Source organism: Diadema antillarum, unplaced genomic scaffold (assembly GCF_040938485.1).
Source record: "Diadema antillarum isolate AM-2024a unplaced genomic scaffold, OU_Dant_1.0 seq00000688_RagTag, whole genome shotgun sequence".
Lineage (NCBI taxonomy): Eukaryota > Metazoa > Echinodermata > Echinoidea > Diadematoida > Diadematidae > Diadema > Diadema antillarum.
In genome coordinates this window covers 379,262-403,418 of record NW_027271593.1, presented here as the reverse complement: position 1 = coordinate 403,418, position 24,157 = coordinate 379,262, and the positions used below count along the sequence as shown (strand labels likewise).

General features: G+C 41.4%; 2 protein-coding genes across 2 annotated transcripts; one reads left to right on the top strand and one right to left on the bottom strand.

The window, feature by feature from the left end:
- Positions 1-1,937: 1,937 nt before the first annotated feature.
- Positions 1,938-6,856, bottom strand: LOC139737296 (phosphoserine phosphatase-like). Its single transcript, XM_071647971.1, has 5 exons — positions 6,717-6,856; positions 5,949-6,083; positions 3,510-3,655; positions 3,153-3,301; positions 1,938-2,063 (listed from the first exon to the last, which is right to left on the bottom strand). The coding sequence occupies exons 1-5, from the start codon at positions 6,854-6,856 to the stop codon at positions 1,956-1,958; spliced, it is 678 nt and encodes a 225-aa protein (XP_071504072.1). The 3' UTR covers positions 1,938-1,955.
- Positions 6,857-8,693: 1,837 nt separating this feature from the next.
- LOC139737295 (18S rRNA (guanine-N(7))-methyltransferase-like) lies at positions 8,694-23,409 on the top strand. Its single transcript, XM_071647970.1, has 10 exons — positions 8,694-8,793; positions 16,012-16,049; positions 17,201-17,296; positions 17,960-18,042; positions 18,779-18,875; positions 19,892-19,988; positions 20,534-20,670; positions 21,531-21,579; positions 22,308-22,459; positions 23,352-23,409. Exons 1-10 carry the CDS (start codon positions 8,749-8,751, stop codon positions 23,407-23,409), a joined length of 852 nt encoding a protein of 283 aa, XP_071504071.1. The 5' UTR covers positions 8,694-8,748.
- Positions 23,410-24,157: the final 748 nt, after the last annotated feature.

The following is a 24,157-nucleotide window of genomic DNA, read 5'->3' as shown; positions in this document are numbered from 1 at the left end:
GGGGGAAATGGCTCTAGTAACAAGTGCACTGTATTGACTCAAGGTGGGGAGTCACTAACTTTATTGCTTTTATTCATTTCCTTACCTTACTCTCTTCTAATATTTCCTTTCTATTCTACACTCATCTTTGGTTCTTGATCACAAATTGAACTTCTTGGTAAATTGTGAATTATAATTTCATACATGTATTGCTAAATTGTATGCTGGCAAAATATATATGATGTTACATCACCGAGGTGACAAAACCTTGTATCTCAAATTTTGGTAAAAGTCATTTTCTTGGCTTAACCCTAATCAGGCTGGGCTTTCTTGGCTATGCTATATCTGGGGGGGGGATTCCGCCCCCCCCCCCTTCAGATCTCGCCTATGGAACGCATGATCCCGCCGAAAATCGGCACACGTGACGCTCGCGACGTATACTATCAAAATGTATGGTTGCTTTCTCCGAAAAAATTTTCTTATATTTTATATTAATTAATTATTGTAATTTATGCATAAAATCAGTTTTGGGCTCTAAATCACTTATTAATGCTCTAATTAAGCTAATTTCTTTTTTAAAATGTTTCTTGTATCATTCTTCTGAGACATAGGATAAAAAAAAAATCTGTATCGAAACTAATATCTTATGTATTTGATTGTTTTTTGAATTTCTTATGTATTTCCTTTTTTTTCGACCTTTTGTTTTTGTTTGTTTTTTTTTTGGCCAAAATTTGTAACAGACATTTTTTGAAGCTTTATTATGCTAAAATAAATTAATTTCGTCCATTCTAAGTCAAGATATGAATTTCTATGTGAATTAATTGAAAAAACACAATTTGCATTGCATTTGTACCCTAAATCACGTTTTGGAGCAATTTTGGGGTTGACAAATTTTTTTCGAATGGGCGTCGCGTCAAAACGGTACGCGCGGGTGCAACAATTTTGGTCTCAAAAGTTACGCGATACTTGAAAGAAAAAAAGTCATGAAACATCGCGGTGGGAGCTTATCGCGCTGCGAAGATATTGCGCGAAACGTCGAGGGGGGGCGCGGATTCTGCCCCCCCAGCCTGATTAGGGTTAATCATTAGATAATCAATCAAGTGATGTCCTGTCCAAATCCAAGCTGAATTACCCACAAAATTGAAGCCACCATATCATGTCAACAGAAAGGTGATCCTGTTTGTTACAGTGCTTTGGCTGTCATGTTATTTGCTCTCCTGAACATTTGACATTTTTGAGATACTCTGTACAAGGTTTTGTCAATCCAGCAATGCTAAACAGTATCAACAGAAGTTTAAATGACATGTTGTTATTGGCAGGCAGTTGGCATGGCATAACTTTGCTTTTCATTTCATTTCATTTCATTGCATTGCATTTCATTTCATTTCGTACTTCCATCGTTCCAGAAGGATAAAAAAACACATAACATACAAATCAAAACAACGTTAACACAAGGTATTGATACATTCACTACTATACAAATCAGCACAAAGTACACATTTGTTCGTAACTGTAATGATGAAAAAGGGAATGTACATGAGAAAGCCTTTAAATGGCTTGCAAGACTGTACATACCTAATAGTGTAAAGAAACAGATTTGAACTGGAAAAAAAAACACACAAACAAAACAGAAACAAACAAATTAGCAGAGTCAAAAAACATAGGGATATCACCAAAAATCTAAAACCGATACTTTCACACGGAACTTCGGTATGAACTCAGAGGAATTTTTTACACTGTTTTTCAAAAAAATTATTGAATGTGGCCAAAAAACATGGTTCACGTTCAAATCATTCCAAAATACAGGTCCAGTTTCACAAGGGTTTGATTGTTAAATGTTATAGTCTTGAGTGAAAGAAAATCTCTCAATATTTCAAAATGCAAGGCATTCATTGGGAAGTCAGTGGGCTACTGGTTAGTAATGCAGCATAAATCATCCCTACTAAAGCAGGAAAACTTTAAAAACTTCCTGGAGATCATGAGTCCAGCACAGCGATCAGTTCTTGGAAGTCTGTCACAAACCACTTGGCCCCTTCTTGCACCTTGTTTCTGATCTGATTGCCCCCAAAACCAATGAATGCATCCTGGAGATAGAAAGAAAATAAGAAAGAAAAAATACAGTATATAGATAAGGAAGTATCTATATACTGTATAGTCGCAGCAGTCGCGGAGACGTCTCCAACATAAAAATGGCTTGCGGTCTCACCAAGGAGACCTAGGGTGGCATGTTGGTAGAAGTAATGGCAGGTGTCAGAAATTTTCAAATATGATGGAGCCGTTGCAGGATCACCTGACTTGATCTAGGCAGGATGTCAGCACGCAGATGGGTCATATGGTTTCTAAAGTAGGTCAAAGAGCATCAAATAAGAGTCGCAGAGATGTCTCCGCGACCTCTCACCAGTTTTTCTGGTCTCCAGCAGGTCTCGGCGACGTCTCTGAGATGTCTCGGAGACATCGCGGAGACTGGAAGAAGTCTCCAAAAAAATTGAGTATGTTTAAATTTCTTGCGACTCCTCGGAGACTCTGTAATTTTCAGGAGACATCTCGGAGACGTTGCGGAGACATCTTTGCAACTAGCAAAATCTGGAGTCGCGAACTAGTTTGAAGCCCAGTGAGATACCTCCTATATGAACAAGAAAAAATCTGCTTTACTACAAAATAATATAATATAATATAATAGAAATATAACTAACATGGTCAAGTTATAAAAAAATAACTTCCAAACTTCAACCAAGCACCAAGATATTTACAGTCTTTGCTTCTCCTGTCTTCGTAGGTTTCAAAATTGTGAATTTTGGTCATGTTACTGTGTCACTTTCACATATTAAGCTCTTAATTGTTCTTGAAATGTCTGTAAATTTGAAGCAGTGACATACTTTTGCACATAGCAAAGTGTTGCCTAACACCTACAGTGGATTCCTGTTATAACAAAGTCCTCGGGACCGGCAATTTTCTTTTGTTATATCAAGATTTTAACAGAACAAATAAACAATAAAAATATATAGAGTGGATGATATTGCAGCCTGAATTTTGACTTCATTTTGACTGGAATTTCATTATTACCACGTTGGTTAAACGGGAGTGCACTGTATTTGAATTTGAACTGTAATACCCAACATGACATCCATCAATACAAAAGAGAATGTATGAAGAGATCCCATGGGATAACATACTGCTGGAGGGCATGCTTCCATATCCGTGGCTCCGTCACCGATCATCACAAGTCGCTTGTAGCCATGCCGCTCCTTTAGAATGGACATGACGCGGGGCTTCCCTCCCGTGCTGCAAGTTGGCTCACGGTCATCAAATGTCACATAATTCCCTGCAGAAAGAACGAAATGAACTGAACTGTAGGGATTTATGGGACATCTCCAGAATACTAGTAAGTTCAATTTGTGTATCCAGAATTTATCTTTCTAACTGCAGATTTCTTTCATCAGACAATATTCATATTAAAGTGTTTTGCTTGAGTGACAAAACAGCACTCTGGAAAATATATGTACACTTTGACACATCTTTTTCCTACTTACCATCGTAGTCAAAGAGGAGCTTGTTGGCGAAGATGTTGGTAGCAGGAATACCAAGAACCTTGGCAAAGCTTCTGACAATGCTGGTGAAGCCACCGGTTACCAGGTAGATGGCCACGCCTAGCGACTTCAGCTTCCTCACAAGATCCCTGGAGGAGGCAAAAAGGTGTAATCATCCACACTCTGAATGGCAAGTCTGATTCATTTGTGACCGTGCGTCACAAACTAACAAAAAGTCGCATGCAGTGACTTTGTGTGAGGACTGAAAATCGGTGAAATGGGTCAACCTAGCCAATCTTGAGTTTTTCATATTTTTTGAAAGAGCGATCATGTTTTTAGCAGTTTTTCTCGACACTTTTTTTTACAAAAGTGTGATTAGGTGCATCTTAAAGGTATTGTACAGTTTTGGTTGAGACCTAACTTCAGATTTCTAACATTTTTTGGTGAGATGATGAGGAACTTTTCATGAAATATAAAAGAGCATGTAATTTCAAGAGGAATTCAGCATTTATTTGATGAAAATTGGTTTTGAAATGGCTGAGATATCCAAAAAATCTAATCCTATCTAGAAAAGCACTCCGAGAGCGCAGACCTCCACCAAGCAGTTACTTTCCACTAATGATCTTGCTCTTCCATAGAGATAAGTGATTTTCACCCACTGAAAAATCGCCCGATTTCCCAATATAGAAGCCTTTGTTATGTCATAAACCCTCAGCTGCACGGCGCGCCTCGCCCCAGCAGAAACTAGAGCACGCACTTTAGTGCGCACGGGCAAACCTCAAATATGCGCAGCCTGAACTCCCAAGTTCATTGACCCTACCTGCCAAAATATAAAAAATCCTTCATAAATTCCAAAAAAAATTTCGGATCACTACCAAAAGTTAGTAGTTTGTTACTTGTGTCATTCTCAACCTTTCCTGTAAGTTTCATTCCAATCCGTTAACTACTTTTTGAGTTATTTTGCACACGGACAAACTAACTAACAAACTAACTAACGAACGAACAAACAAACCAACGGTAACGAAAACAAAGCCTCCTCCCTTGGCAGAGGTAATAAAAGGTAGGACCCAGCTTTTATTACGATCATTTTGTTTTACTTTGTTTTTGGGTGCCTCAGCCATTACAAAAGCGATTTTCATCATATAAACTTTGAATTCCTTCTAGACTGGTATGCTCTGTATTATTTCATAAGTGGTTTCCTGGTATCTCGAAAAAAGTTCAAAGCCAAATTCTCATCTCCACCAATACATTGTAGTAAACTATCGGTTTTAGAGTCCCCTTTTCATTCCACAAAAAAACCCCATTAAGATAGGGTTAACCCTAACTAGCCGTTGTAACGTAAAAGTGGTTTCTTTTGTGGTGGTTTTATTTTCGCGCTTTTTGCGCTTTGAGGTTGAACCGCGAATTTAACATCACGCAAAAATGTTTTGAACTCATCGCTTGTACAACGCTATCATTACCGACCGCGAATTTAAAAACGAAAAAGTCCGCACCGATGGAAACCGCGAAAGTTTCTGTACGCGAAAGAAACCACTTTTACAGTATTTAGGTAGATGATAGAGCCAGGGGTGATCTAGATCTCGGCCATCGACCGCGTAATCGCGACGAAAATTGGCGCACACATTGCCTATGATGTAATCTAAAATACCATGAAGTCAATTTTTAAAAAAATTATGATTTATGCTAAATCATTCTAATCTATGCATAATGATGCATGAAATCAGACAACTTGGTATATCACTAAATAAAACTCAAAACAGGCACATTTTTTGTGTAAATATTCTCTTTAGTGTCCTTAGTAAATGTAAAAGAAGAAACTTGTGCCATCAAAAAAAATATCCTGAAGTATCTTATTGTTTTTTTAATTTCTTGTGTATTTCTGTGGTTTTTTTTTTATTTTGTTTTTCAATGTTTTTTCGATGAAATTTGTCCGCGACATTGTTCTGAACAAGAAAATATGTTATTAATTGATTTTAATCAATATAACCCCAAAATAACCATGCTTTTATTAAATTAGCCTGTAAGCACAGTTTGCATTGAAATTGTACACGAATTCACGTTTTGGAGCAATTTCTGGTATGACATGCACGTACATATTTATGCGCAACTTCGGAACAGTGCCCGGGTATCACAAATTTGGTGTCAAAAGATGCGGGAGACTCAGAAGAAAAAAGTAATGAAACATCGCGGCCATAGCTTTTCGCGATAGCGATACATCGCGCGGAACGTCGAGGGGGGGCTTCAGAGAATCCCCTCCCCCGGCCTAGTTAAGGTTAATGCACCTGTCCTGCCAAATTTTGAATCATATTGGCAGACTCTCTGAATCTCTTTTAGTCTTCCACATGATCTTGTGTGCTCTGCGGGTGGCTGAGCAAAAAAAAAAACCAAAACAAAACACACAAAACAAAACAAAAAAACATGCTTTTTAAAAGTGCTACTCACTCAACACCCTTGGTAAACCTTGGTGGATTCTCTTTATTGAATCTTTCCATGGTGTCCCTGCTTGGTTTGATCAGATCCAGTCTAGCTTCCAGCGTCTCCTTGTAACTCATCTGACCTCCCATGGCCTTGTTGGTCCTGTTTGGATAGCAGTGGAATATGGATGGTTTACTAACATGTGCATGCCCCTTTTTATTTTTTGCTATAACAAAAGAAATCAATGGAGAAAATTGAAAAAATAGGGTGTGCACCCCTTTAATTTGGTGCCCCTCCCCCCCCCCCCCCCTTAATTCTTTTTTTAAGAAATCGTAAATTGTGCTTGCCTTTTCTTTATTTATTTTTTGCTTGTCAGCTGATGAAACCCGGAAGTGGCAGCAGAAATATTTTTTGTGCCACCCCTTTACCGCCCCTGCATTGACATTAAAATGTGTACGACCTAGGAAGAATTGCACCTTGAGAAGTCGCCATCTTAATAATGGATTATTATGAATCATTATCACAGTTCATGCTCTGAGGAGGTTTAATTAGACTTCTCTGCCAAAATACATTCCAAATCGCTTGCTGCTTTCTGTTACTAGATCACTGCTCTTGGACTGAGCGACAAAGCTGCTTTTCCCCTCTCTACACTCTTGATTTTATGTATACATGTAACAAATCTCAAAAAGTGTGAATTATCATATTACAAATCCAAATCCTGTTGTATGTCATGTTGTATGCCCTAACTAGGAAGTGGGGGGGGGGGGGGGAGAAGAAGATCAGAGGGCTCTTTACAGTTCTTTAACTTGGTCACCGACTCCGCAGAACTTTGCCAGTTCATCTATGGATTCATCCTCGATGAGCGTGCTATCCACATCAAAGCAGACAGCATCTGCATCTTTGAAGACATTCTTTACTTCATCCAGTGTTGCCATGGCAATATGTTGAGAAATTGTCTTCTTGAGTTTACTGCAGCCACACAAGTCACTGCAAGGGGTGAAAAGATTGTCTTTCATGTCACAAGAAACTTGAGGAATCTATGACTGATGACAACATTGCTTCTTAAAAATAAAATTGCTCTTTTGAAACAAAGACTCCATGCAATAGATACACAAACTTAGTCTACTGTCATGTAGCACCTGTCAAAAATCAGATGGTATAGTAATAGCATCCAGTAGAACTGTCTATGTTTATAGACGAAAAACATTCTCTTTCCCTGAAAACCCTACATTAAGTCCCTCACTCTCAAACCATGTATCGACGTCCCTAGAAATGGCCATGCAAGGAAGGCACCATCTGTACACACAACTCATCAATGACAGTTATTGCACTTCAACCTTATTTGTAATAAAACACTTCTCATCTAAGAAATAATACATATCATCAGTTACATGTGGAAAATGATGATGCATGTACTTTCATACCAATTAAATACCAGGTACATAGGCATCTATAGCTACCGGTACATGATACATCCTTGTTGTCAATGACCATGCCATCAAGTGTGCAGCAGCCACAAAAAAAGCGAACAGAGTCCTGGGAATGATCAAAAGAAGCTTTCAATACAGAAATCGAGAAGTTGTCCTAAAACTCTACAAATCACTTGTCAGACCACACCTGGATTATTGTAGGCAGGCCTGGTGTCCATATCTAGAGAAAGGCAAGAAAATACTGGAGTAAGTGCAGGCTAGGGCCACTAAACTCATCCCCAACCTAAAAGATTTACCTTATGAAATCAGACTCAGAAGACTCAACTTTACCACTCTGGAAGTCAGAAGGAAGAGGGGCGACCTCATTCAAGCGTACCGCATCATAACACAGTTAGACAACATCGACCCAAATTCCATCTTCCAGAAAACAACATACATGTATAATAAGGTACTCGAGGACATTCCCAGAAACTTGCAAAGACACGCCCTAGACTGGACGTAAGAAAACACTTCTACAGCCAACGAGTGGTAGACAGCTGGAATAAACTCCCAGAAGATGTCATCCAGTCACAGACACTCCTCACCTTCAAAATGAAATTGTCTAAATTGGGTTATTAATGGGCTAAAAAGCTCCCTAAACCCTGCCACACTTGCAATCTATCTACGTGAAGATGGAGGTGTAGCACTTCAGGGTGAATTCAAGGTAAATTCAAGTACACCACACACTGGCGTGTACCAACAATGTCTATCCAGGGAGGTGGGAAACTCCAACCTCCCTGGTCTATGTATCCCACTAAATAAGGACCGAACAGCATGCAGCACAGACTGTAGCCTGGCATAGGGTCACCCGCACTTCCCCCGGCAGCGCCCTGGCGAGGATTGGCGTCCGTGTAAAATTGCATCACTGCCATCACTCTTGGCATGACTATGAGATGAGAGCGGGAATAGAGTTCTACGTTACTTGTACAGTAAGTTACATATTGCAGTAAATAAGGCGTGTACGTGATTTGAACATGATCTACAAAATCCAACACAGCAGAGTAACAAAAACAGTAAAAGAGTAAAAGAGCTTACCAATGACTGCGGTCCCCAGTTACAGCAGCTGTGCTCCGTGCCTGCCGCGCCGCCAGACAAGATGCCGTGTGTCGTACAATGATCGTCTCGTCGGCCACGTCGCGTGCGCGTGTATGACATGTACAAAACACACACACAGCACGTGTTCAGGTGGTTACTGTACCGGTGTTTTTCTACATACCAGGCCTAGTACAGTATCTGGCTGGATGATTGCGCAAGCGATTTGTCGTCAAGTGTGTCGAGGATTTCTACTCTCAAGAGCCCGTTCACAAATTATTGGTAAACCCACCGTTGATAGAACGTCAAGGAAATTTCACATCACCATGGCATCTAGTCGGAGACCGGAGCATACGGCTCCTCCAGAGATGGTAAAAGAAAACATTTATAGTGGTAGTACTAGATATTAAGTGGGGACGATGTAGTCCCACATCTAGATTTCTGCGTCATGCTCATATATATATTGTAACGTTTTGTAGCTTCATAATTCAGGTGTCTTCTTCTTCTTCTTCCGATAAAGTGCTGCCCTCAAATGGTCGAGGATGAACGCACTCGTTACAAGGTAAAAGAAAAATTACACACATTAGACGCTACAGCAATTATATTAGCATCATGGTCATAATAATAAATAAATACATGTAGGCACTGAACAACTAGTCTAACTAACGTCAATTACGGTATGGTCGCCACTGCGGTAAGGTCGCCAGACATTCACATCGCATGTAACGCGCGCCGCGATCGGAGATCAGGTTGGGCGACGGATTTTCATCACTCTCAAAATACATTCGTAATTCACCTTTTTCCTCCGTAAAAACACAAATAATTGTAATCAAAATATATTTTACCATATGTTAGCTAGAACTATACTGCAGAGACTCCAACTCTCCTGCCGAAAGCCCATTTTAAAGTGGGAGTAAAGTTAGTGTCCACTTCACAGCGTAATATACCTGGTACTTACCGACTACGCCATCGGCCTGATGTGCTTGATTTCACAGGATATTTCATGAGGTGTGTGAGGTTTCCATCCGTGAAGTTCCAGTCCAAGTCATCAAGCTATCAGTCAAGGTCATGGGGGTCAATTGTCACCTGATACAGAGTTGGATGTGTCAGTCAGGTGACCCCCTAGTCAGGTTAAAGTCACAGTCCGGGTCTGGTTAAGGTCGTGAGGTAGATAGGAGGGGAAGTTAAAACCAACCTTCCCCCAAAACCAAATCCCACTACACCATTTTTGCAAAATCTCCTGTTCTCCCGCTTGAGATTTAATTTCTGCCGCCCTGGCTCTGTGTCTCCCGCTTGAAATGATTTCTTACTTATTGCCATTGTATGTTTAAAAATAGGCCTTAAGGCTTAGATAGCACGAGAGAGCATCTAGAACCTTACAGCTTCCAGGGCCCTGGACCCCGTGATGTGCGCTTCGCGCACATCAACTAACATGTTACAACTTACAAGTTGGAGTCTCCCGTTTGCTATAGGGGTTTCAGGCGGGAGAATCTCCAGATCAGAAGGTGCTTGGGGTTGGAGTCTCTGATACTGTACACAGCCCAGTCGCTGTTCTTTGCACAGCGTCTGGTCGGACTAAACTAATGTTAACGTTTGATCTAAATTTATTCAACGTTAAGTTAGAATCTGGATCTAAACCTTTAGCCCGACCAAACGCTGTAAGTACGCTGTGTGAATACCACATTACATACATTGTACCTACGTACAGCGACTGGGCTGTGTATAGACGGATAGTTAGTTAGATGGTAGATCTAGAATCTTCTGATTGTAAAAGCGTAATTAAATGCCCATTTACTAATACAATTTTATTGCCCTTGTGAAGAAATCACTTTTCATCTTGAGGTCTCACTTTGCCTGTGTCATGGTTGTGCCATGACATGGTATTTGCCAGCATCTTATTTTGTGTAGAACGTGTGATAGTAAATCTAAATCTACATTTATTTTTTTTATCATCACGCTTTATACTCAGGTCAATAGATAAAGTTTACAACGTTTAAAGTAAATTAAAATAGAGGCTTGCATGAGCTAGAGTTGCAGGCCTCAAATTAACCGACAGCCACCGACGGCCATGGCCGTCGGTGCCCCTCTCGTTGGCCGCAATGCCTTTTGTTTTTTGATCAAAGTTACGGCCAAAAAAAATGTGCCCTTTTTCTTGGGGCCGTGGTGCCCTTTTAGAATGAAAGTTATTATTTATGACGTATGATATGCCCTTTCTCAAAGTCTCTTTAATAAGCTTGAACAACTTTCCTGATCTCAAATATCATACCTTCAGTTCACTCGCGTCCCGATATATCTGATATAAACTCAAAGTATCTTTCCGAGATACGAGACGACGTGTACGTACATGTACGCCCGACCGGTTTTTACCGTCCCGACTGCCTCCGCAGCGCAGCGGCCGCGAGTATGTACTGGCTAGGCAGCGCATATTCAGATAGAGTAGTAAAGAGTGAACTCCAAGTTTACCAAGAAAAAAGAAAAATCCCACGATGCCAAGATGTGCCAGACTGGGGAATGGGGAGGGGTGGAGAGAGAGAGACCAATCAACAGAAGAAACCGCGCGTACTGGCGCATTCTTGGAGGTCATGAACTGTCTGTCACAGACTAATCACGGTGACTAATCATAGCAATCTACACGCGCACGCAAATTCCTTTGCCTTGTGGTTTTGCCAGCCAGCTGTCGGAATGTGCTTTGAAGTTTCATGGCAGCCTGGCCTGGCTGGCCTGAAAGGGTGTCGAGTTTCAATCAATACCTACTGTTGTTTTATTCCTGTTTTAAAAAATGTTGTTTCACCTGATAGAAACGCGGAGATCGGGAATGTGTTACAGCTGTAGGGAAGAGGTTTTTGTTGTGTGTTGCACTTTGTGTGTGTGTGTGTGTGTGTGTTTGTTTGTTTGTTTTTCTCGGTTTGTTTTTCTTCTTTCTTTTTTCATAAACACCAAACATGCCCTTTCCAATGTGGCCTTGGTGCCCCTCTGACTGACTTAAGTGCCCTGGCCTCTTGGAAAAAGTGCGCTTTTCTAAATGGCCTTGCTACTCCAAAATCCTATTTCGAGGCCTGGAGTTGTATACCGGTACTGTATACTGGAGGTAACTATACACAGCCATGTCGCTGTACTATAGAGCGTCTATAGCCACGACAGTGCATGGCCAGACACTGTGCGAATTGATCAGGCTATGGTAGAGGTAACCCCGGGGCGCTCCTTGTACACAGTTTATGGTAGAGGCAGTCACAGTAAGATGAAGAAATGGAATTTACAAATTTTGTTGCACTGCACTGTCGGAATTGTTTTGGTTTTGATATGTTAACTCTTTATGTGTCACATTTGCACACCCAACTCAGTTGACGGCGTGCCAAGTTCGCATTATATTCTGCTCAAATGCACAAACCTGCCCCAAGCAATCAATAGATTGCCAAAATATCGCAGTACGTACAATGAAAGCATTTCCCTCAGTTCTATTCCTGTGTCAACGCTGTGACATGTAGCTTGCATTTTATGTGGTGAATGACTATCAAGTGGTGTTCCCTTCTGGATTTGCAAGTAACTTCTAAATTTCTGTCACTGTTTTGAGTACAAAAGTCATGCTTCTACAATAATGTAGCTACTGGTCATTTGAAAGATAAACAATCATAGATTTGTTACGTACACTGCAGATATACAATTTACATCATGAAGCAAAGCTTGGCATTTTCTCTACATCTTTGTTCATTACTTGTCCATGGTAATAAAGATATGAGACTTACACAGATTTGAAAAACAGAATGTTTTCCCAAGGCATGAATATGTTGCTGACACAGAATATTAAATGTGGCACATGGGGGATGTACACCATGGCACGTCAAAAGTTGGATGTGCATCTAAATTGTTTGCTGAAGTTATTGTTGATGTGGTATCAGAATGATGATGACAATGCAGAGGGTGGGCATGATCCTTGTAAAGGGTAATAACTTGATGGATGTAAAGGTATTATTAGACGGGCCTATGATGTAATACCTAACAATTACTCACCGAGTGGCTAACGGGGCTTGAAGCTGAAGGCACCACCAGCAGGAGTGGTAGCCGACCGTATGACAGTAGTGTATGGACTGTAGAAAGCACCAGGGCACCAGTAGAGGTGAACAGTGTCCTTGAAATGGGTATTGCACTTCCCGAAATGATATTAAATAATATGGACTAACTCCGAATGCACTTTGGGTGTCCGAAGACGACAGTGTCCCATATAAATATGTACAAATGATCCAGCGACAGCGTGGAGTAGCCTCCGGGTGCCGCGGCTAGCACAAGCGAGGGTAGAATCCACCGCTGGAGCGCTGGGTCGAAGAACTGCGAGGTCCCTGATAGAGTCTGCACACCACCGACAGCACGCTAGCAGGACCGATGCAGCGATGTAACGACGCGAATCGCGTTGAATGCAGCTACGTAGAAAATCCCCAGGTTGGAGTGTAGAGCATGAAGAAAGGGCGAGTCGCGATACAAAAAGGAGCGAATGTCGCGAGGTATGAAATCCGAGGAAGTGTAATATTCCGTATGAAATGTAATAATCCGTAAGAAATGACAGTCCACGGCGCGAGGTATCGTGCGCGAGAAAAGACGTGGGAAGTAATATACGGACGTGATATGCGGACGTGAGTGACTCCAACGATTAGAACGTGCTCTCAGGATGAAAGCTAATCGTGAAGTGAGGGAGCGTGGAAAGTAAAACAGCGTGGTCGGAGAAGACGTGTGATGTCACGGACAGGAGCTTTGAGAGTGGTAATTGGCTGGTGAAGGTGTACAGCTCGCCACTAATTGGTAGCTTGTTTCCGTGACAGCAAAACAGGGGGTGTGTTTATGAGATCCGACTACTGTTGGAATGTGAACTACGCGTACCTCGGCACGATGACAAAGGCGAAGAATGTAGTGCGCACCTGTCGTGTGCCGGCGCACAAAGAAAGTTCGCGTGGATGTTGACAGAATGCTGCTGTCAGACAGCATAATTGACGGCAGCCAGACAGTAAAAAATACAGAAATATTGGAAACCGCTACATTTAGCCCCCTTCCAGATCGCTAGTGGAGGAGTCAGTGGAGTGAAGACTAGAAATGAGCGATCGATTGTGAGAAATGTGAAGGAAGTAGGGGTTGAAAATTTCACGTGTCGAAGTATCTGTATTGTACGTAATGGGCTGGCCAGTGTACGTGCTTACCGCTAGTGCGTGCCGTTCGTGTTGGCAGCTCGTGCTGCGGTTGTGCACGTGTTGGCTGCTGCAGTGGTGTAGGCTGCCGCAGTGTCGTCTGCTGCGGTGGTGTGGTGAGCGGGGCGCTCGGTATATCCGCCGGAGTCCTGGCAGGGGCAAGCATAGGCTGCTGCCGCGGTGTGGTGAGCTGGACGCTCGGTGTGCTCGCCGGGCTCCTGGCAGGGACAGGCGTAGGCTGCTGCCGCGGTGTGGTGGGCGGAACGCTCGTGGCTGTCTCCCTCCTGGCGTTGACCTCCAGAGTGAGATGCTTGGGATCACGCGTGGAGTTGTGTGGACGAGCGGGAGCGTGGGATGTGGTGTTCCGTTTGCGTCGGGGATTGCGACGCGGGCCAAAGTCTAGTGTGGGCGAACGCTCTCCGAGAGTGGCGACGGGGGGCTTCACCTCCGCCTGTAAATGAAGTGTAGGCGGGGGCTTCGTCTTGTTGGGGGGTGAAGGAGGGCGGGCGCTGACTTCGGCTGCGGTGACGGTCGAGGAGTGTTCGACAGCCCGGTGTTGTCGATCCGAAGTGGGAGATCGGCGACCAATTGTGTCGCTGCCAGAGGGGCTCGTCGCCGCTGATCTCTGGCTGGGGCTGAGTCGTTTTCCTGGTGCGGTGGGAGTGGTCGGGGTTTTTCGTCTCGAGCAGGGTGAGCAGCACTGCCGGGCGTCGTCGCCAAACTTCCAATGGAAGTAGCACTCACTGCCAGCGTGTCGGATTTGGGAAGGGGTTCGCTTCCGCAGCGCGCTGCGCGGCCCACCTCCATGGCCGCGGTTGCCGCCTCTGGACCGCTGACGAGGACGAGGACGAGGACGGTATTTCCGTTGCGAACGGCGTGACGTTCGCTGAGACCGTCGTTCGTCCATGCGTGCTACCAGTATGAACAGCTGCTCTGTTAGCAGCAGGACCTGCGCCGTGAGGTTCGCTATGACGTCCGCCGGAGGGCTGGTGGTAGCCATTGTATTCGTCAAAGTGAGGGATGAAGGACGAAAGGGGAAGGATGTAGAATGAGATGCGTGAAGTTGGCCCTAAACTATCACGTCGGGGTCACCAATGTAGGTATTATTAGACGGGCCTATGATGTAATACCTAACAATTACTCACCGAGTGGCTAACGGGGCTTGAAGCTGAAGGCACCACCAGCAGGAGTGGTAGCCGACCGTATGACAGTAGTGTATGGACTGTAGAAAGCACCAGGGCACCAGTAGAGGTGAACAGTGTCCTTGAAATGGGTATCGCACTTCCCGAAATGATATTAAATAATATGGACTAACTCCGAATGCACTTTGGGTGTCCGAAGACGACAGTGTCCCATATAAATATGTACAAATGATCCAGCGACAGCGTGGAGTAGCCTCCGGGTGCCGCGGCTAGCACAAGCGAGGGTAGAATCCACCGCTGGAGCGCTGGGTCGAAGAACTGCGAGGTCCCTGATAGAGTCTGCACACCACCGACAGCACGCTAGCAGGACCGATGCAGCGATGTAACGACGCGAATCGCGTTGAATGCAGCTACGTAGAAAATCCCCAGGTTGGAGTGTAGAGCATGAAGAAAGGGCGAGTCGCGATACAAAAAGGAGCGAATGTCGCGAGGTATGAAATCCGAGGAAGTGTAATATTCCGTATGAAATGTAATAATCCGTAAGAAATGACAGTCCACGGCGCGAGGTATCGTGCGCGAGAAAAGACGTGGGAAGTAATATACGGACGTGATATGCGGACGTGAGTGACTCCAACGATTAGAACGTGCTCTCAGGATGAAAGCTAATCGTGAAGTGAGGGAGCGTGGAAAGTAAAACAGCGTGGTCGGAGAAGACGTGTGATGTCACGGACAGGAGCTTTGAGAGTGGTAATTGGCTGGTGAAGGTGTACAGCTCGCCACTAATTGGTAGCTTGTTTCCGTGACAGCAAAACAGGGGGTGTGTTTATGAGATCCGACTACTGTTGGAATGTGAACTACGCGTACCTCGGCACGATGACAAAGGCGAAGAATGTAGTGCGCACCTGTCGTGTGCCGGCGCACAAAGAAAGTTCGCGTGGATGTTGACAGAATGCTGCTGTCAGACAGCATAATTGACGGCAGCCAGACAGTAAAAAATACAGAAATATTGGAAACCGCTACAGACTACTACACACTGTTTTCTTAACTGTATTCAAATCATACTGTTCTAAATCTTAGTATAATAATGTGAACTGTTCTTACTCTACTCTTTGGCAAGTTCAAGGCTACAAGGCAACAACTGTATTTATTAGTTTGCTTATTTGATGGCTTTAGTAGGGGAGGTAGACAAGCCAGAAATTCTATGGAAAGTTGAGATACCAATGGTTTAAAACTTAATGATTAATGTATTATATGCCTCTCCCTCTCTCCTTGGCAGTTTTATAATGATGAAGAAGCCAGAAAGTATACCAGCAAGTGAGTATTCCTCAGAATTTTTACCCCAACTCGATGCCTGCCTCACCTCTTTGTAAGCCAGCATTAAATTCAAATGTTTAAGCTTCTGCCAACCTTTAATTGTAGTGGGCAAGCTTTCGTCCTACTCCTGAGGACTTTCTCAAGCCTTATGCAGTGAAGTGTTGTCTTGCTGCCGTTGCCTGTCTTTATTGATCACTGGACCATATGTAGACCATAGACCTTAGAAGTAGACTAGTCCACCCAAGAGACAAAGTCCCGAGACAAACAAGGTCAGGCATTGTATATAAGATCACTTGTGCTGATTGCCACGATTGCTACATCAGAGAAACTAGCAGAACCTTGAATGAGAGACTTACAGTAAGGAACACAAAAGGGCACTGAGACTCAACAACCCATCACACTGGGCGGTAGCTGAACATGCCTACAATACAGGACATAACATTGAATGGGATGAGGCTCTTATCATTGACTTCGAAAGCAACTGGTTGAAAAGAAAAATAAAGGAATCACTTTGGATCAGAAGGATTAATCCAGCTCTCAGTAGAGACTCTGGCTACACCCTCTCACCCATCTATGGTCCAGTGATCAACAAAGACAGGCAAAGGCAGCAAGACAACACCTCACTGCATAAGGCTTGAGAAAGTCCTCAGGAGTAGGACAAAAGCTTGCCCACTACAATTAAAGGTTGGTAGAAGCTTAAAAATGTAAATTTATTGTCATCCCCAACCGATGAAAGTTTTCAGTAAGCCAGCATTGTGTACATGGCGCTGGGTGACCTTCACCCAATAATAAAGGCATTTGAAATAACTGTAAATCATGTGGCAAATGGAACCAACATCTATCTTCAAAGTGCAAGTTTGACTAGAATAGTACCTAGGATTGTTTTATCATTAATCATCTCATATTAGCATCAACCTGTTATTTATGTAGCTCTCATTGCTATGTATGGTCAGATCAGGCCTCCATGGTAGGCTAAAATTTTGTTGTTTTTTCCAACAATTTGCTGAACATGTTTTGCTCAAGGTTCTCTTTATAAAGAAAGGTTGCAGTTTGCTGCAGTACAACATTAGCAGAAATGGTTTCATGTTGTAATGGCGGTTTGATACGACAGTCATTATGGCACTTCATTGATACTTTTATTCTTTTCTCAGCTCAAGAATGATTGAAATTCAGATGACGATGTCTGAGAGAGCCATAGAACTCCTAGCACTGCCAGCAGACACACCATCATACATCTTGGACATTGGGTAATTATTACAGATATCACCCTTCCACCACAGCTAGGAAGCAGAAGGCAAAAGTAATTTTTGAAGGAAATGGATGGTGTACTGGGGAGGGTAACTAATTAGTCATATTTATGATATAATAAAATTCTAGTTTTGATAAAGAAGTGCTGGAAGAAAAGGTATGGCTTACAGCCTTGCTGTATTTCAGGTGACCACAAGTTTTTCTTTTGTGTACATCTATTTTCGTACAAGTTACATGGTTACCATTCCCAACACATATTTTTGTTATGTACAAAACATGTGTCATATCAGCCATGTATAAGGGTAACCCACTAACATGTTTCCACCATTAGTTACTTAGTAGAGGTGTTTTCTTTACTTTGAAAAGGTAAATGTTGCTTTGAAATGAATAATATAATATATTGTTAAATCCTTTTCTAGAATTTGATTTACAATTTGTAGCATGCTTGATGTTCACAAACTCCCCATTTTTAAACAAAATATTAACTTTTTACCTTTAAAATAATTTGTGTTTGTTTGTTGTTTTTTTTTTTGCATGCTTGTTTGCTTGTTTGCTTGTTTGCTTGCTTGCTTGCTTGTTTGTTTTTAAATGCCATCTTGGCAGCCTTGCATGAAATGTTTGCACAGAAACAAGAGATATCAATCATCTGCCTTGTTTTTCAGATGTGGGTCAGGTCTGAGTGGTGAAGCATTGACTGAACAGGGACACCACTGGGTGGGACTGGACATCAGCCCCAGTATGCTTGGTAAATAGTGGACATTTGTTTGTGGAGAGATTAAAGGACAAGTCCACCTTCATATACATAAGGATTGAGAGAATGCAGCAATATTAGTAGAACACATCAGTGAAAGTTTGAGGAAAATTGGACAATCCGTTCAAAAGTTACCAATATTTTAAGTATCTGCGCAGTCACTGCTGGAAGTACAGTGTATGATGTCACATGCGTACAACTATATAAGGAAAATAAAAAGAGAATTTTACAAAACTTTACTTTTTGAATAAAGTGCACATTTCTTCGACTTGCTACTGACGTATGTTAAGGGTAATATTATTCCCCCTGCCTTCTGAAAGAGAGAAGTCGAGTGTTCTTTTGTTATGCGAGAAAAATGGAAATATGTTGAATTTTCTTTATTCTTCCTTTATATCGTTGTACTCATGTGACATCACAAGCTATAGTAGTCTTTTCATCCAGCCGTGACCGAGCAGAAACTTCAAAAATTCATAACTTTTGAACGGATTGTCCGATTTTGCTCAAACTCTCACTGATGTGTTCTACTAATATCGCTGCATTCACTCAACCCACATGTCTATGAAGGTGAACTTGTCCTTTAATGAATCTTGCTTTACTCTTCCTATGTGGGTCCTTATTTTTAGCCAGACCATTGTCTTTGTTACTTGATCTCAAATTTTTAGTACACTAGGCTGTGACTTTAGTTTCCTGTACTTGACTCTCTGTTCTATCCGATATATTCTTCCATCAGACATTGCCATGGAGAGAGAAGTTGACGGGGACGTCTGTCAGGCGGATATGGGACAGGGAGTCTTCTTTAAACCAGGAACATTTGATGGTGCAATCAGGTGATTGAATGACATCCTTACCATTCTTTAATAACTTTGTTTTAAAGACCCAGTAGTGTGGGGTACCTTGCAATGGGAAGACTGGTCTGACTCCGATGTAAGGTGCACTCCCATTGTAACAAACACAGTTGTAACAAAGTTTTGTTACTTCAAAGTAAATATTCAGGACCCAGATTTGTTATCTGCATATATGTTTGAATGCTTCATTTGTTTGGCAATAATGAAATTTCAGTATGATGAAAGAAAACGGACAATCCCAAGGACTTTGTCATAACAGGAGTCACCTGTATTTAGAAACCCCCATAATGCATTGTGTATAAAATGAAATTTGATGTTACTGATGAGTGTATTCAGCAAAAATATTTTCTGACAAGCACTTTAATCTATTCTCGCAAGCTTGCACTGGTCAGGATTTTTTTTTTCAATGTAACCTGACGGATGGCAAATGAAGACTGATCAGTTGGGTCAACTTTGTCTTCCCATACTACAAAGTCTTTAAAGCATTTCAATACCAGGTAGGAATCAATGCTTATAAAGAAGTTAAAATCAAACATCTTTTAAATTATATAGGGCTGAGCAAATTTATTTTGAAATACAATGAAAAGACACCACTTTACCCAGCAGAGAATCTAACCCAGGAGAGGATTGTTAGAATGTAGGTCTGTTTTCTCGAGCTTATGGCTTCTGAGAATGTGTTATTCCCCTGGATGTCAGCACTCAAATGATGTCTCTTGCATATTTGTGAAAGTTGTTGTTGCAATAAATAGAAAAATTATATTTTTGAGTGTTTGGAAGTGTGCATATTATCTTTTAATGAATCCATTGTTCTAATTGTCCAGACATATTTTCTCCCTGGGGTTAATTACTCCTGCTGATTTGAAATACTTGGATATCATCACAACAGAAGAACATTATGACTGGAGACAACATTGGGTGTCAGTGATGAGATCTGTTTTCTGTTCTTCTGTGTGTTATTTGTGTTTGAGTGTGTTACCTATGTTATCTTGTCTCCACAGTATCTCAGCCTTACAATGGCTGTGTAATGCAGACAAGAAATCACATCACCCACCTAAAAGGTTGTACAGATTCTTTTCCACACTCTACGGTGCCCTGGTGAGTCTTCTTCTCATTGCTATGTGTAGAGAAAGAATGTTGTTGTTGTTGTTTTTTCTAGTAGATTTTTTTCTTGTAGATTTTGTTGGATGTTTATGAAATGTACATGTATATGAATGATAGTCAATGATTTATTCATAAAATTACATATAAGTGTGTCATTACATGCAGCTTTCACGTTTCTGCATGCAAGCAGTGTACCATTATACACTGTTGGTTGAAGACATTGCAAGAACTGAAAGTGTCCTTTTTTTAATCCATCCCATGTGAAATTCTCAAATATCCATAGGCTTTGTCCATTGAATGCTGGGTTTTCACAGACACAAGGTGAATATCTCTGCTCATTGTTATTGGTGAGATACAGACAAGGTTGTTTGCAGTAACATGCCATATGGATTTGCCACCCGAAAATTTACTTTGGCAGCAATATAAACACTTTTTTTCCATTATGATATGATGAAATGATCTGTGCTAACATTCTGTTGTCAGTATGATAGAGTGTAATCCATTGTTTTGTTCTTTTGTCCCATTTTACTGTATTTCAGAGGAGAGGTGGTCGAGCTGTTTTCCAGTTCTACCCAGAGAACCCCAGCCAGCTGGAACTCATCACATCTCAGGCAATGAGGGCAGGCTTCACCGGAGGGCTGGTCGTTGACTTCCCCAACAGTACCAGGGCCAAAAAGTGAATATGTGTAGAAATATTGTATTGTGTGCCATTTGTATTGATCTGTGCTCTTGGACAGATCACCCCCACCCTCCCAATTGTGTGTCATGATGTAAACAGCAATGGTTATTCATCAGGAAGTTCAAGTATTCAAATACAACATGTACAGTCAAATCTGTCTGTAGTGTCTACCCAAGGGAGACAAAAAGAGTGGCTGTTATAGACAGGTAGCTGCTATATACCAGTTCTCTAACATCAATGTCATCATGTGTATCTCTCACATACATGCACATATATGTGTATGAGTATACACATGTTTCATGCATTGAGCAGTGCCATTATTGATCGTGTTATTGCACCATAGCATGAATATATATTGTACAGCAAGCAAGCTTTTCAAGAGTGCATTACTTTGTCTGAATGCCATGTACACGAAATGTATGACCGGCACAGCTGCAAAGGAGAGAAAACACACTGTATTATTGACTTGACTGTGGGTCCGTATTGTGTCTGTGACCACTAAACACAGTTGAAAATCTACTGCGGGATACAAAATAGGCGACCACTGTGCACACGGTCTTTAACATGGCTTTTTTCTCAAGGGGGAGGGGGATTTTTCAGTGGCCACTATAGACAGGTGGCCACTCAGACAGGTTTGACTATGTGTGTTTGGGCATACCACTGCTGTAGCATGTGTTGTTTATAAGCTAGGTACCAATGTTGATATGTTTATAAGCTGGTGCTTATATTTGCTATGTGCCCCGAATAGCAATGTTTAAGAAGTGTCAAGGGTTTTGCTAAATGATTCGAACATGTGATGAGGAAGATGTGATTAAAACTAAAGATACAAATTTTATCTCTTTGCTTTTCCATTACAGGATGTTCCTGTGCTTGTTTGCTGGTGTGTCAAATCCACAGCTACCAAAAGTAAGTTTCACTTGAAAATACATGTACTTGAATAATACTGCCATTTTCATACGTTTAAGATGGTAATATCCTTTTATTTAATACATTTTGTTTTGTGCTGTGGTTTTATTTTCAGTTGAAATAAACCATTATAGTAGATTATAAATGAAGCATATTACCTTCTTACTTACTCATTCATTTATTTACCTATGTATCCATCTCTCAATCTACCTTTCTATTTAACTGTCTAACATTCTCTCTATCTGTTCATCTGTGTATCTATCTATCTATCTATTTATCTATCTATCTATCTATCTCTATATCTCTATCTCTATCTATCTATCTATCTATCTATCTATCTATCTATCTATTTATCTATCTATCTATCTATCTCTATATCTCTATCTCTATCTATCTATCTATCTATCTATCTATCTCTATCTATCTATCTGCCCTATTTATCAATCTTTCTGTCTTTCTATTAGTCTATCTCTATCTATCTATCTATTTATCTATCTATCTATCTATCTCTATCTATCTGAAGTGTCCTATCTATCAATCTATCTGTCTTTCTATTTATCTGTCTCTATCTATCTATCTGTCTATCTATCTATCTATTTGTCTATCTATCTATCAATTTAAATCTCTGTCTGTCTGTCTGTCTGTCTATATATCTGTCTTTCTATCTATTCATTCATTCATCTGTTAACCTGTATGCTATTTGTTAATTGTTGATATCATGTTTCCAGGCCCTTGGAACGGAATCAGGTCATGGTGTGCAAACACAAGCCTCCTTCACAGACTCCAGGATGAGGTTTAAGAACATGAAGGGAAAGAATGTGAAGAAGAGTAGAGACTGGATCTTAGAGAAGAAAGAGAGAAGGAGAAGACAAGGAAAGGGGTGAGTTATCACCGGTGTAAACAGGGTACCCTGACTGGGAGAAAACTGATGCAGATGTGACTGATACTGCACCACTTCTGCAACCAGGGTATGCACCGAGGGCAATGAGTTGGCTCAGTCTTTAGTGCGTCTGCCTCACGATCCTAAGGACCCTGGTTCAATTCTATGGTCCCACTGAGCAACGTTGTGTGTAATCGTACCGTCCTCTCTAGAAAGAGGCAAAACACTCTGTCTTTCGGAAATGGCATACAATACAATGGAGGTCCTGTGTGTGAGCGAGTCACAACTCATGCACGTAAAAGATCCCACTTCATTTATTCACCGCAAAGAGCAGGGTGTTTAACCCGGTGAAGTGGTGCCGCCTTACATCCATCTGGACCACATGGAAGACCAGCTATTGCAGCTATATATGGGCTATCCAGCCATCTTCTCAGATTGAAATGAAACAAACAAACAAACAAAACAGATACTAGTAGAATGCGATGACTGATAAGCATTTTTAAAGCCTACATTTCAAATTTCAAGGTCATTTCACTATTCCATCCTGAGTCAGTGTGAATGGAAATCACCTTCAGAGTTTCTGCCACACTTTTTGTTAGGATAAATCTTTGTGATCTGTGTACATGTAGAGAGGAAGATAATGATACTTGAATGTATATAATGGGCTTTACTATTTACTTTACGTTTAGCTGTTCACTCTAGTACCTTTGATGCCTCATGGTTAAAGCAGTAGGGAAGAAAATTAAAAGTTTCCCTTTGTAAAAATCACAACTAAGCAATTTTCATTTAGAAACACATTGAATGTAGAATACTTTTCTGTCTGACTGTGTCATTTTGAGGAAGTCCCTTTAACCTCTTGCCTCTTGCTTTCTTCTCACAATTGTTCAACCAGTGATGTGAGGCCAGACTCCAAGTACACAGGAAGGAAGCGTTCTGGAAAGGCATTCTGAATAGGGCCATTGGACGTCTTGCTTACAGCTACAGACAAGCACTGTGAACCAGAGACGAGAAATATTTCAGGTGCATGAACAGTGCATGAACTTTCAGGCAACCGCAACTACTATGAGAAGGACCCCATTCACACTTTGGAAATCAGGAGTAGTTCTAGTCGGAGGAAGACTTTTTGAAAGACTGTTTGCATGACTGGCAACCATAGACAGATGTTTCAAAATAGGATCGGAACATTGCTGTCGCATGTGTAGTGAATAAACGTTCAGGCTGTTGTGAATAAGAGGGAAAAAAACCCTTTCACACTCAGAAATAAGGATGGTCAGAGTTCAAGAATGACTTTAACCGTGGCAAATATGCACATGTTAGGCTTGAGTGTAAAAGTGAAATCTTGCCACTTAACATTACCCCAGAGCACTCACAGAGACTACTGTTTAAAAGTGATGTTGGTTCTTATCAATTTACACAAGCATATAATTTTACATGCTTATTAGGGGCATATCATTTGATATGATGGAAACACATTCTATATCAGTCTCTGAACCTCATATAGTAATGCTATGACTTCCATATACCGGTAGTCATGTTCTTTTTTTCTCTTTTTTGTTTTGTTTTTTTTTTTCTCTCTCTCTCCTCTTTTTTTTTTTCTCTCATGTAAGATTACAGTAGTGAAACCTCTTTATAATACCAAAATGTGATCATGTTGTTGTTGGGGATTTGTCCCAAGTATGTACCTCCTTCTCATACCAT